The sequence below is a fragment of the Mus caroli genome, unplaced genomic scaffold, assembly GCF_978045245.1.
Source record: "Mus caroli unplaced genomic scaffold, Mus_caroli_1 scaffold_7, whole genome shotgun sequence".
In the NCBI taxonomy this organism is placed as follows: Eukaryota; Metazoa; Chordata; class Mammalia; order Rodentia; family Muridae; genus Mus; species Mus caroli.
Window position 1 is genome coordinate 109,103,362 of NW_028227262.1, and position 14,773 is coordinate 109,118,134.

General features: G+C 42.8%; 2 protein-coding genes across 2 annotated transcripts; both read right to left on the reverse strand.

The window, feature by feature from the left end:
• Positions 1 to 225: 225 nt before the first annotated feature.
• On the reverse strand, positions 226 to 1,119 carry Tas2r4 (taste 2 receptor member 4). The gene has a single exon (XM_021165914.2). The coding sequence runs from the start codon at positions 1,117 to 1,119 to the stop codon at positions 226 to 228; it is 894 nt and encodes a 297-aa protein (XP_021021573.1).
• Positions 1,120 to 2,465: 1,346 nt separating this feature from the next.
• Positions 2,466 to 3,431, reverse strand: Tas2r3 (taste 2 receptor member 3). The gene has a single exon (XM_021164933.2). The coding sequence runs from the start codon at positions 3,414 to 3,416 to the stop codon at positions 2,466 to 2,468; it is 951 nt and encodes a 316-aa protein (XP_021020592.2). The 5' UTR covers positions 3,417 to 3,431.
• Between the last annotated feature and the right edge of the window lie 11,342 nt (positions 3,432 to 14,773).

Sequence of the window (14,773 nt, forward strand, 5' to 3'; positions counted from 1 at the left end):
TGTGATAACCATGAAAAATACGTAAATCCCTTAAACAATTTCTTATGGAATGTGATTTACTTTAAAATATTAGCCAAAAGATGCTGTGTTGACCAAAATATAAGCATTTAGTCTCAGGGTCAGGATGCCAGATACAAGATCACAAAATTAAGTCCTTAGATCACTGAGACATTTCTAATGCAACTAAACCATGAATTGATGCTGTCAATTACTAAAGAAATTCTGCTACTTGTAGAAACAGAAAATCTTCTTTGCTTTAGTTTTCAGTTTATGATGTGTGATAATGAGGAGGACAGAATGTCCTGGAGGGTAAGCAGCAGTAATAATCATGCAAACGGCCTGGGCTCTCAGATTCTTCCTCATATAGGAAGGAAGATAGAGCAGGGCAGCAATTGAATATGGAATGTAGAGCACGAGGAAGCAGATCATCAGCCTCATAGCACCCATGTGAGCCTCCGTCTGGGGATTCCAAAAGCTGGTTCTGTTTCTCTGCATCTTCTGTATATGTCTTCTCAAGGAATGTATTAACAAGGAAGCAAAAGTCACATTGAGCATAAACTGTAGAAGTGAGTTCAGGACCAAAGAGGCTACTAACGTCAAGATGCCATCACTGAGGTCAAATGACGTGTCATTTCTCCCAATTATGTGTCCAGGAAAACGTGATATCTGTGAGAGCATATAATATAGGAGAGTGGTGAAGGCTGAAATCAGAAGACAGGCCAACAGCAGGCTGGTGGTCTTCATAGAGATAGTCCGTTTCAACAGGAGAAACACTGGATGTTGAAAATTAGTAATCTTCACACAATAGAAGCTGTTCAGAATGGTCACTAACCAGAGACTGTTTGCATCCAGAAACTTCCAACACAATAGAAAAAATTTGGAAAAGTAGACTGACCTTCCAGTATTTGTAGCAATGTAGACACTGTTCAGTAGAAACAACCCCAAAGTCAGGAATCTAGTGATGGCCAAGCTGAACAGGATCCTATCCGGAGAGGCAATTCTGTGACTCTTGACCCAAGTCTTAATAATTATCACTATAATAAATAGATTTGCAATGATTCCTACAAAATTAAAAATAACCGAGGCAGCAAACACAAATACATACAGTTCCCAGAGCATCTTTCCTTGTTTGGTGCCGATGAAAACAAACTGAAATAAGTAAGCAGACACAGGATGCAGCCTGGAAAGAAGTCTCCTTTTTATTTTCCAGCATGTCAAACCCCATTTCTGGTCTAAGAGGCAGCTGCTTTTACTGAGATGCAAATCTTTCAAGGATTAAATTACTATTTCTTCACTCCTGTTCTTATTTTCTTAGGAATGCCTAATTACAAACAAGCTTAATTGAATCTGGAATCTGTTCCCCCAAGACAGAAAGACTAGTGGATGTTGTGGCAGACTCCAAGAACTTCGAACCCAAACCAGAGTGCTCTAGCCTGAGGCTATTTCAGTTTCTCAGCAGGTTTACTTTATAGAAGTGATAGAATATTATGGGGCTCCTCACACCTCGCTCTTCCCACCTCCCTCCCCTCCATGGCCTATCCAAACCAGTTTGTGTGCCTCCCATTTTCTTCAATTGCACTCTGACCATGTCACTGTCACTCCTTCATCCCTTCACACTTGAGATTGTTTACTCAATCGAATACACTAAATTAGAGGAACGATCCCCTCCTTGAGACATACTTTTCATGAGACATGGTGAGGGGGGCACAACAGAGAAAGGGATTTGTGTCCATTTGGGGTTCACCTAAGAAAAACGCCCACTCTTTCATGTTTTCTTTATAAATCTGGATCTATGCTTAGATCATTTGTGGTTACAAAATTTCCCCTTACGCATCAAAGTAGTTGGATGTAAAATCCAGGGCAATTATTTCGTCACATTAGAAATCCACATTCAGTAATGTCATGTGTCCTAGCTGACTATATTCACAAAGTTAAAAGAATTTTTCATGATACTAAATATTCTCATTGACTTGACAAAGGTATTTGATGACAATAAGTAAATCAATGTCTATTCTTCTCTTTAAATAATATTAATTAAGCATCAAAGTGTATCTTGATGAGGAAAAAGCACAAAAAGATTCACCCAAGAACAAAAATAGAAAGTTTAAAGAACTAAAATTCAAATCCACATCTATAGGGAAAAAAATGCTTTTGCCATCATAAAATGTCAGGTAAAACTAATACACAGACTGGCTCTGCTTAAGCTAGCAGTTATTAAAATACAGTTCCATATCCATATAGCGAGTGTTCCTACATTGGCATTTCCCAAAGACTGTTGAGCCTGTCCCAAGTGATTAAATAGAGAGAGGTCATAAGAAGCATGATTTTACCTCTAAGTCAGGTAGAATCAGGGGAAAGCAGGCAGCATCTCTCCTATTAATGGTATAGATTGATGCACTGAAAGTCAGAAGGGCTCCGTATCTAAACCAGGCTGAAGAATTTCCCATCCTACAACCTCTGCTGTTTTATGAAGCAGAGGGTCCCTTAGATCCAGGTTTCAGATGACCACACTCACATGGGAGCATGGTCACAAATGTATGCTTCAGCTTGTTGTTACATACTATGAGAATAAATGAATCACCAACAAGGTATGACATTGAAATTACTACTCCAATTATCCTGGCGATCCTGGTTTCTGGTAGGAAACGACTGGATGACAAAATTATAAAGGAAAGAAAGTAGACTAGGAAGAATAAGAGAAAGGAAAAGATGATTCTCATGGCTCTTTTGTGGGCCTCAGCACTCTGATCTCTGGAGTCAATACTGTATTGCTGCATCTGCTGTGTGTGCTTCCCCAGAGAGAGAAGGAGCAGAAGGTAGGCAACCAGGGAAACAATTAAGGAAGGAATCTTCCACAGATTCCCAAGAACATGCATCAGATTATATTCCTGTCTCTTCAATCTGATGTATTCAGTCATATTTGGTGTGTCTTTGCTTCCAGTGAGGGCAGAAGAGATCTTAAATTCATTCATCAGAGACATGGTACTGACACAGGATAAGAGCAGTGCGCCCCACAGCATCCCAACAACTACTCTAGAAGCTCTCCATTTGAGCCAGAGGAATGAGGGGTGGGAGAAACTGGCTATTTTCAGGCAGTAGAAAACACTGAGACAGGAGATAAGCCAAATACTGAAGTTGTTTGTAAATGTCCAGAAAACATCAATTAGTTGCATCATTATCCCTGAGTCATGAGTATGGTAAGAGAACACTATTACAAGACTATCAATAAAGATAATCCACAACAGAAAGATCCTAAAGAGGGCCAAGCTGGTAATGATGAAGTTAGACAAAGAAATCTTCTTGCTCTTGAACCAATAGCTGCTATTGATTGACACAATGAAACCATTCACCAGATTTCCAAGAATAAACTCAGTGATAGTCAGAACCAGGAACACCCCTTCAATGAATCCAAACATATTAGAATTTAGGCCACCCTGATCCTTGTTCTGTTCATGAATCTCATCTCCTTGTTAATTTCAATTATTTTTTCCTGAGATCTAGCTCCTCTTGTTACTTTACTGTACCTGTCCCTTCTGCATGATTTAGTCTGTCTTACAGAACAGCTTTGTGAATCTCTGGTTGTCCTCTTCACAGATGGCATAGACTGTCACTTCTATGATCTTAAATTCAGCAGCTCTTTGTTGAGATGCAAATAATGCCCACTGTCACAAGGACAAGGAGGATATCTGGGACACAAAGAATATGGAAGACTGAGACTCAATTTCAGAGGGAGTGGCACTGTGACTTGAATGCAAAGCATTTCCCATCATTTCATGAGTTTGAAAACAAAAGCGCCAGCTGGTCACATTGTTTGGGAAGGTTATGGAAACCTAAGGAAGTAGCACCTGGCAAAAGTACATTACTGCTACTAGGGATGGGCTTTGAGATTTTATGCTGGCCCCATTTTCTGTTCTCTGCTTCCTACACTGCACAGAAGATTGGACTGATGCTCCCTCTGGAACTGTATACCCAAATAAACCTTTTCTCCCTTACAATGCTTTTGTCAGGGTATTTTACTACATGAATTACAGAAAAGTAGTGTTGGGAACCACCCAGAAGAAAAAGGTGACCAGTACCTAACGGAAGCACAGAACTACCTGCAAGGTAAGAAGTCTTGTTTCTCTACAAGGACAGAAAAAAGGAAATGCCAGAATTCTACCACTCTGGAAGAAGTTTATGTGCATCAAGTTCAATGTCACTGGCGTTTGGTTTGTTTTTTTTTTTTTTAATTTTTTTATTAGGTATTTTCCTCATTTACTTTTCCAATGCTATTCCAAGAGTCCCTCATACCCTCCCCCCCACTCCCCTACCCACCCACTCCCACTTATTGGCCCTAGCATTCCTGTGTACTGAGGCATATAAAGTTTGCATGACCAATGGGCCTCTCTTTCCACTGATGGCCGGCTAGGCCATCTTCTAATACATATGCAGCTAGAAACACGACTTTCCAGGGCATACTGGTTAGTTCATATTATTGTTCCACCTATAGGCTTGCAGATTCCCCCAGCTCCTTGGGTACTTTCTCTAGCTCCTCCATTGGGGGCCCTGTGATCCATCCAATAGCTGACTGGGAGCATTCACTTCTGTGCTCCTGTTATCCGTAGGTTTGGTCTTCTCATGATGTCCTGGATTTCCTGGATGTTTTGAGTTACCATCTTTCTGCATTTTGCATTTTCTTTGATTGTTGTGCCGATGTTCTCTATGGAATCTTCTGCACCTGAGATTCTCTCTTCCATCTCTTGTATTCTGTTGTTGATGCTTGCATCTATGTTTCCAGATTTGTTTCCTAGGGTTTCTATCTCCAGTGTTGCCTCATTTTGGATTTTATTGTGTCTATTTTGCTGTTTAGGTCTAGTATGGTTTTGTTCATTTCCATCACCTGTTTGGATGTGTTTTCCTGTTTTTCTTTAAGGACTTCTACCTGTTTGGTTGTGTTTTCGTGTTTTTCTTTAAGGGCTTGTAACTCTTTAGCAGTGTTCTCCTATATTTCTTTAAGTGAGTTATTAAAGTACTTCTTGATGTCTCTACCATCATCATGAGTTATGCTTTTAAATCTGGGTCTAGCTTTTCGGGTGTGTGGGGTGCCCAGGACTGGGTGAGGTGGGAATGCTGCGTTCTGATGATGGTGAGTGGTCTTGGCTTCTGTTAGTAAGATTCTTATGTTTGCCTCTCGCCATCTGGTAATCTCTGGAGTCAGTTGTTATAGTTGTCTCTGGTTAGAGCTTGTTCCTCTCGTGATTCTGTTAGTCTCTATCAGCAGACCTGGGAGACTAGCTCTCTCCTGAGTTTCAGTGGTCAGAGTACTCTCTGCAGGCAAGCTCTCCTCTTGCAGGGAAGGTGCCCAGATATCTGGCATTCGAACCGCCTCCTGGCAGAAGTTGTGTTCCACTCACCAGAGGTCCTAAGATTCCATGGAGAGTGCTCTGGGGACTTTGGGGGTGTCCACAGACTCCGCGCCCAAGGTGACTCAGTGCTGGGGACGACAGGAAGGGACTTGTGACCCTGGTCAGTCTGGGTTTTCTGCTTCCCCAATTAATGCTGTCTCAGATCCCGCGGGATTGGATTGGGACAGAAGTTGTATTCTACTCACCAGAGGTCCTAAGATCCCATGGACCTTGGGGGTGTCTGCCAACTCCGTGCCCCAGGTGACCTGGTGCTGGGGCCGACTGGAAAGGAGTCACTGGTCTTAAAATCAGTTCCTTTATTAAAAATTCCATGACCTCGCACAGGCCTCATCCGGCTGGATCAGCGCCGGGGTAGCGGGAGCACAGGGTTGCCTGATACCCGCCAGCTACCCACGACCCCCGCCGCAGGATTTTGGGACTGCTGGTGAGTGGAACACAGCTTCTGCTCCAATCCAATTGCGCGGGACCTGAGACTGCATTAGTTAGGGAAGCAGAAACCGGCCTGAGTAGGGCCACAGGCCTCATCCGGCCAGATCAGCGCCGGGGTAGCGGGAGCGCAGGGTTGCCTGACACCCGCCAGCTACCCACGACCCCCGCCACAGGATTTTGGGACTGCTGGTGAGTGGAACACAGCTTCTGCTCCAATCCAATTGCGCGGGACCTGAGACTGCATTAGTTAGGGAAGCAGAAACCTGCCTGAGTAGGGCCACAGGCCTCATCCGGCCGGATCAGCGCCGGGGTAGCGGGAGCGCAGGGTTGCCTGACACCCGCCAGCTACCCACGACCCCCGCCGCAGGATTTTGGGACTGCTGGTGAGTGGAACACAGCTTCTGTTCCAGTCCAATCACGCGGGACCTGAGACTGCTCTGGTTGGGGAGAGAGAAATCCGGCCTACATAGGGCCACAAGCCTCTTCCTGTCAGAAAAGCACTGGGGCAGCTGGGGCGCAGGGTCTGCTGACACTCGCCAGCTACCCACAACACCCGCCACAGGATCTTAAGACTTCTGGTGAGTGGAGCACAGCTTCTGCTCCAATCCAATTGCGCAGGACCTGAGACTGCATTAGTTAGGGAAGCAGAAACCGGCCTGAGTAGGACCACAGGCCTCATCCGGCTGGATCAGCGCCGGGGTAGCGGGAGCACAGGGTTGCCTGACACCCGCCAGCTACCCACGACCCCCACCACAGGATTTTGGGACTGCTGGTGAGTGGAACACAGCTTCTGCTCCAATCCAATTGCGCGGGACCTGAGACTGCATTAGTTAGGGAAGCAGAAATCGGCCTGAGTAGGGCCACAGGCCTCATCCGGCCAGATCAGCGCCATAGAGGGAGCGCAGGGTTGCCTGACACCCGCCAGCTACCCACGACCCCCGCCGCAGGATTTTGGGACTGCTGGTGAGTGGAACACAGCTTCTGTTCCAGTCCAATCACGCGGGACCTGAGACTGCTCTGGTTGGGGAGAGAGAAATCCGGCCTACATAGGGCCACAACCCTCTTCCGGTCAGAAAAGCACCAGGGCAGCTGGGGCGCAGGGTCGGCTGACACTCACCAGCTACCCACAACACCCACCACAGGATCTTAAGACTTCTGGAGAGTGGAACACAGCTTCTGCTCCAATCCAATTGCACGCGGGACCAGAGACTGCATTAGTTAGGGAAGCAGAAAAACGGCCTGTGTAGGACCACAGGCCTCTTCCGGCTGGACCAGCACCGGGGTACCGTCAGCTACCCACGACCCCCGCCGCAGGATTTAGAGACTGCTGGTGAGTGGAACACAGCTTCTGCTCCAATCTTTAAACAGTGACAATGATAACAACTAACCCCAGAGATTACCAGATGGCGAAAGGTAAACGTAATAATCTTACTAACAGAAACCAAGACCACTCACCATCATCAGAACCCAGCACCCCCACTTCGCCCAGTCCAGGGCACCCCAACACACCGGAAAAGCTAGACACGGATTTAAAAGCATATCTCCTGATGATGATAGAGAACTTCAAGAAGGACTTTAATAACACACTTAAAGAAATGCAGGAGAACACTGCTAAACAGGCAGAAGACAATAAAGAGAAAGCACAAAAATCCCTTAAAGAATTGCAGGAGAACACTGCTAAAGAGTTACAAATCCTTAAAGAAAAACACGATAACATAATCAAACAGGTAGAAGTCCTTACAGAAAAACAGGAAAACACATCCAAACAGATGATGGAAATGAACAAAACCATACTAGACCTAAAAAGGGAAGTAGACACAATAAAGAAAACCCAAAATGAGGCAACACTGGAGATAGAAACCCTAGGAAAGAAATCTGGAACCATAGATACCAGCATCAGCAACAGAATACAAGAGATGGAAGAGAGAATCTCAGGTGCAGAAGATTCCATAGAGAACATCGGCACAACAATCAAGGAAAATGTAAAATGCAAAAAGATCCTAACTCAAAACATCCAAGAAATACAGGACGCAATGAGAAGACCAAACCTACGGATAATAGGAGTGGATGAGAATGAAGATTTTCAACTCAAAGGACCAGCAAACATCTTCAACAAAATTATAGAAGAAAACTTCCCAAATCTAAAGAAAGAGATGCCCATGAATATACAAGAAGCCTACAGAACTCCAAATAGACTGGACCAGAAAAGAAATACCTCCCGACACATAATAATCAGAGCAACAAATGCTCTAAATAAAGATAGAATACTAAAAGCAGTAAGAGAAAAAGGCCAAGTAACATATAAAGGCAAGCCTATCAGAATTACACCAGATTTTTCACCAGAGACTATGAAAGCCAGAAGATCCTGGATGGATGTTATACAGACACTAAAAGAACACAAATTCCAGCCCAGGCTACTATACCCAGCCAAACTCTCAATTAACATAGATGGAGAAACCAAAGTATTCCACGACAAAACCAAATTCACACATTATCTCTCCACGAATCCAGCCCTTCAAAGGATAATAACAGAAAAAAACCAATACAAGGACAGGAACCACGCCCTAGAAACAACAAGAAGGTAATCCCTCAACAAACCTAAAAGAAGACAGCCACAAGAACAGAATGCCAACTTTAACAACAAAAATAACAGGAAACAACAATTACTTTTCCTTAATATCTCTTAATATCAATGGACTCAACTCCCCGATAAAAAGACATAGACTAACAAACTGGCTACACAAACAAGACCCAACATTTTGCTGCTTACAGGAAACTCATCTGAGAGAAAAGGATAGACACTACCTCAGAATGAAAGGCTGGAAAACAATTTTCCAAGCAAATGGCATGAAGAAACAAGCTGGAGTAGCCATTCTAATATCTGATAAGATTGACTTCCAACCCAAAGTCATTAAAAAAGACAGGGAGGGACACTTCATACTCATCAAAGGTAAAATCCTCCAAGAGGAACTATCAATCCTGAATATCTATGCTCCAAATACAAAGGCAGCCACATTCATTAAAGAAACTTTAGTAAAGCTCAAAGCACACATTGCACCTCATACAATAATAGTGGGAGACTTCAACACACCACTTTCACGAATGGACAGATCATGGAAACAGAAACTAAACAGGGACACAGAGAAACTAAGAGAAATTATGAATCAAATGGATCTGGCAGATATCTACAGAACATTCTATCCTAAAACAAAAGGATATACCTTCTTCTCAGCACCTCATGGTACCTTCTCCAAAATTGACCACATAATTGGTCACAAAGCAGGCCTCAACAGATATAAAAATATTGAAATTGTCCCATGCATCCTATCAGATCACCATGGCCTAAGGCTGATCTTCAATAACAAAATAAATAATAGAAAGCCAACCTTCACGTGGAAACTGAACAACACTCTTCTCAATGATACCTTGGTCAAGGAAGGAATAAAGAAAGATATTAAGGACTTTTTAGAGTTCAATGAAAATGAAGCCACAACATACCCAAACTTATGGGACGCAATGAAAGCATTTCTAAGAGGAAAACTCATAGCTCTGAGTGCCTCCAAAAGGAAACTAGAGAGAGCACACATTAGCAGCTTGACAACACACCTAAAAGCACTAGAACAAAAGGAAGCAAATTCACCCAAGAGGAGTAGACGGCAGGAAATAATCAAACTCAGGGGTGAAATCAACCAAGTGGAAACAAGAAAAACTATTCAAAGAATCAACCAATCAAGGAGCTGGTTCTTTGAGAAAATCAACAAGATAGATAAACCCTTAGCCAGACTCACTAGAGGGCACAGGGAAAGCATCCTAATTAACAAAATCAGAAATGAAAAAGGAGACATAACAACAGATCCTGAAGACATCCAAAACACCATCAGATCCTTCTACTAAAGGCTATACTCAACAAAACTGGAGAACCTGGATGAAATGGAGAAGTTCCTAGACAGATACCAGGTACCAAAGTTGAATCAAGATCAGGTTAATGATCTAAACAGCCCTATATCCCCCAAAGAAATAGAAGCAGTCATTAATAGTCTCCCAACTAAAAAAAGCCCAGGACCAGATGGGTTTAGTGCAGAGTTCTATCAGACCTTCAAAGAAGATCTAATCCCAGTTCTTCACAAACTATTCCACAAAATAGAAACAGAAGGTACTCTACCCAACTCATTCTATGAAGCCACAATTACTCTGATACCTAAACCACAAAAAGACCCAACAAAGATAGAAAACTTCAGACCAATATCCCTTATGAATATTGATGCAAAAATCCTCAATAAAGTTCTTGCTAACCGAATCCAAGAACACATCAAAACAATCATCCATCCTGACCAAGTAGGTTTCATCCCAGGGATGCAGGGATGGTTCAATATACGGAAATCCATCAACGTAATCCAGTATATAAACAAACTCAAAGACAAAAACCACATGGTCATCTCGTTAGATGCGGAAAAAGCATTTGACAAGATCCAACACCCATTCATGATAAAAGTCTTGGAAAGATCAGGAATTCAAGGCCCATACCTAAACATGATAAAAGCAATCTACAGCAAACCAGTAGCCAACATCAAAGTAAATGGTGAGAAGCTTGAAGCAATCCCTCTAAAATCAGGGACTAGACAAGGCTGTCCACTTTCTCCATACCTATTCAACATTGTACTTGAAGTCCTAGCCAGAGCAATTCGACAACAAAAGGAGATCAAAGGGATACAAATTGGAAAAGATGAAGTCAAAATATCACTTTTTGCAGATGATATGATAGTATATATAAGTGACCCTAAAAATTCCACCAGAGAACTCCTAAGCCTGATAAACAGCTTCGGTGAAGTAGCTGGATATAAAATTAACTCAAACAAATCAATGGCCTTTCTCTACACAAAGAATAAACAGGCTGAGAAAGAAATTAGGGAAACAACACCCTTCTCAATAGTCACAAATAATATAAAATATCTTGGCGTGACTCTAACTAAGGAAGTGAAAGATCTGTATAATAAAAACTTCAAGTCTCTGAAGAAAGAAATTATAGAAGATCTCAGAAGATGGAAAGATCTCCCATGCTCATGGATTGGCAGGATCAACATTGTAAAAATGGCTATCTTGCCAAAAGCAATCTACAGATTCAATGCAATCCCCATCAAAATTCCAAATCAATTCTTCAACGAATTAGAAAGTGCAATCTGCAAATTCATCTGGAATAACAAAAAACCTAGGATAGCAAAAACTCTTCTCAAGGATAAAAGAACCTCTGGTGGAATCACCATGCCGGACCTAAAGCTCTACTACAGAGCAATTGTGATAAAAACTGCATGGTACTGGTATAGTGACAGACAAATAGACCAATGGAATAGAATTGAAGACCCAGAAATGAACCCACACACCTATGGTCACTTGATCTTCGACAAGGGAGCTAAAAACATCCAGTGGAAGAAAGACAGCATTTTCAACAAATGGTGCTGGCACAACTGGTTGTTAACATGTAGAAGAATGCGAATCGATCCATTCCTATCTCCTTGTACTAAGGTCAAGTCTAAGTGGATCAAGGAACTTCACATAAAACCAGAGACACTGAAACTTATAGAGGAGAAAGTGGGGAAAAGCCTTGAAGATATGGCACAGGGGAAAAATTCCTGAATAGAACAGTAATGGCTTGTGCTGTAAGATCGAGAATTGACAAGTGGGACCTCATGAAACTACAAAGCTTCTGCAAGGCTAAAGACACCATCAATAAGACAAAAAAACCACCAACAGATTGGGAAAGGATCTTCACCTATCCTAAATCAGATAAGGGACTAATATCCAATATATATAAAGAACTCAAGAAGGTGGACTCCAGAAAGTCAAATAACCCCATTAAAAAATGGGGCTCAGAACTGAACAAAGAATTCTCACCTGAGGAATACCGAATGGCAGAGAAGCACCTGAAAAAATGTTCAACATCCTTAATCATCAGGGAAATGCAAATCAAAACAACCCTGAGATTCCACCTCACACCAGTCAGAATGGCTAAGATCAAAAATTCAGGTGACAGCAGATGCTGGCGAGGATGTGGAGAAAGAGGAACACTCCTCCATTGTTGGTGGGATTGCAAGCTTGTACAACCACTCTGGAAATCAGTCTGGCGGTTCCTCAGAAAATTGGACATAGTACTACCGGAGGATCCAGCAATACCTCTCCTGGGCATATATCCAGAAGATGTCCCAACCGGTAAAAAGGACACATGCTCCACTATGTTCATAGCAGCCCTATTTATAATAGCCAGAAGCTGGAAAGAACCCAGATGTCCCTCAACAGAGGAATGGATACAGAAATTATGGTACATTTACACAATGGAGTACTACTCAGCTATTAAAAAGAATGAATTTATGAAATTCCTAGCCAAATGGATGGACCTGGAGGGCATCATCTTGAGTGAAGTAACACAATCACAAAAGAACTCACACAATATGTATTCATTGATAAGTGGATATTAGCCCAAAACTTAGGATACCCAAGATATAAGATACAATTTGCTAAACGCATGAAACTCAAGAAGAATGAAGACCAAAGTGTGGACACTGTGCCCCTTCTTAGAATTGGGAACAAAACACCCAGGGAAGGAGTTACAGAGACAAAGTTCGTAGCTGTGATGAAAGGATGGACCATTTAGAGACTGCTGTATCCAGGGATCCGTCCCATAATCAGCTTCTAAACGCTGACACCATTGCATACACTAGCAAGATTTTGCTGAAAGGACCCAAATATAGCTGTCTCTTGTGAGACGATGCCGGGGCCTAGCAAACACAGGAGTGGATGTTCACAGTCAGCTATTGGATGTATCACAGGGCTCCCAATGGAGAAGCTAGAGAAAGTACCCAAGGAGCTAAAGGGATCTGCAACCCTATTGTTGGAACAACATGATGTACTAACCAGAACCCTGGAGCTCTTGTCTCTAGCTGCATATGTATCGAAAGATGGCCTAGTCGGCCATCAATGGAAAGAGAGGCCCATTGGACTTGCAAACTTTATATGCCCCAATATAGGGGAATGCCAGGGCCAAAAGAATGGGAATGGGTGGGTAGGGAAGTGGGGGGCGCTATGGGGGACTTTTGGGATAGTATTGGAAATGTAATTGAGGAAAATATGTAATAAAAATATTTAAAAAAAAAATTCCATGACCTCAACTCATGAAAATGTCATTTTCAATTTTGCAAATAGGTCTCAATTGCCAAAAATTCATTTTGCATAAAGCATAACATTCAACCCATCCGCCCAAATGAACAGCAAATTTTTCTGGCATCATGGGTTGAATAACCTATGCGACATACTATTTGTCTCCACATACACATTATCTTATTCAGGGTTTCTATTCCTGGACAAAACATCATGACCAAGAAGTAATTTGGGAAGGAAAGAGTTTATTCGACTTACACTCCCATACTGTTGTTCATCACCAAAGGAAGTCAGGACTGGAACTCAAGTAGGTCAGAAAGCAGGAGCTGATGCAGAAGCCATGGAGGGATGTTCTTTACTGGCTTGCCTCGCCTGGCTTGCTCAGCCTGCTCTCTTATAGAACCCAAGACTACCAGCCCAGAGATGGCACCACCCACAAGGGGCCTTTTCCCCTTGATCACTGAGGAAATGCCTTACAGGTGGATCTCGTGGAGGCATTTTCCCAACTGAAGCTCCTTTCTCTGTGATAACTCCAGCCCGTGTCAAGTTGACACAACACTAGCCAGTACAATTGACCCCTTGTCAACTTGACGCACAAACACATCACTAGTAAGCCTCAACCCTTAGTTTTTTATTCATCCCCAAGATCTAACCAACTTTAAAAGTCCCACAGTCTTTACATATTAAAAGTTCAATCCTTTTAAAATATCCAGTATCTTTTAAAATTCAAACTATTTTAAAATTCAGTCTCTTAACTGTGGACTTCACTAAAAAACTTCACTCAAGAGGGAAAAATATCAGGGCACAGTCACAAAAATCAATCTCCAACAATCCAATGTCTGGGATCCAACTCAAGATCTTCTGGGCTCCTCCAAGGGCTTGGGTTGAAAGAAAGATGAAATTTCAAGACCTGTAAGTCATATAAAGTACTCAGAAATTGCTGGTTGTTTGTAAGCCTAGAGGCTGCCTGGGGCTGAGAAAAAAGAAAAACAAACCCGGGTATGCCCCGTAGTTAAAACATTCCTGGGAACAGCTTAACCTTAAAGATAAAGAGGACTGTGAAGACATAACAGGGCTATCTAAACTGAGTCAACAACTCACAGAACTCTGACACCCTGCATGTACATGTAATTTTTCTGCTGATGTTTGAATAAGCCAATAAGTCACTATGCTGAATTCCACACCCCTAAGCCCCTTACCCCATAAAAACCCCTAGCTTTCGAGCCTTGTGGCCGACATCCATTATCTCCTGTGTGGGATGCATGTCAGTCCAGAGCTCTGTCATTAAACTACCTTGTGTAATTACATCAGGGCGGTCTACTCATGATTCTTTGGGTGCACGCAGAATCGGGAATTGAGTGGGGGTTTCCCCTCTAGGTTCTATCAGGGTCACTTCTCCAGCCATACCCTTTGAGGCACACACGTTGTCTTCTAGGCTCCAGCCTCCTGTATTCCACTGCTGCTGCTATTCTTGGTAGTCATCTCATGGTACTGGTATCTCCAAAATTCTGTTGTCTTCCACTGTAGCTTTAACAATAGCCTCTCATAGGCTCTCTTCATGGTGCCAAGCCTCAACTCCTTTGCATGACCCCTTCAGTCCTGGGTCATCAATTGCAACTGAGGCTGCACCTTCACCAATGGCCTTCCATGGCCTCTCACAATGCTGAGTCTCAGCTGCTCTGCGTGACCCCTTCATGCCTTCAAAACCAGTACCACCTGGGTAACTCTTACACATTACTATGTCCAGCCACAGCACAAAATACAACCATGGCTATCTCTGGAACACAGCC

Bases quoted from the DNA above. Each gene is read 5' to 3' on its own strand.
- Tas2r4 (XM_021165914.2), bottom strand. From the start codon at position 1,119: ATGCTCTGGGAACTGTATGTATTTGTGTTTGCTGCCTCGGTTATTTTT.
- Tas2r3 (XM_021164933.2), bottom strand. From the start codon at position 3,416: ATGTTTGGATTCATTGAAGGGGTGTTCCTGGTTCTGACTATCACTGAG.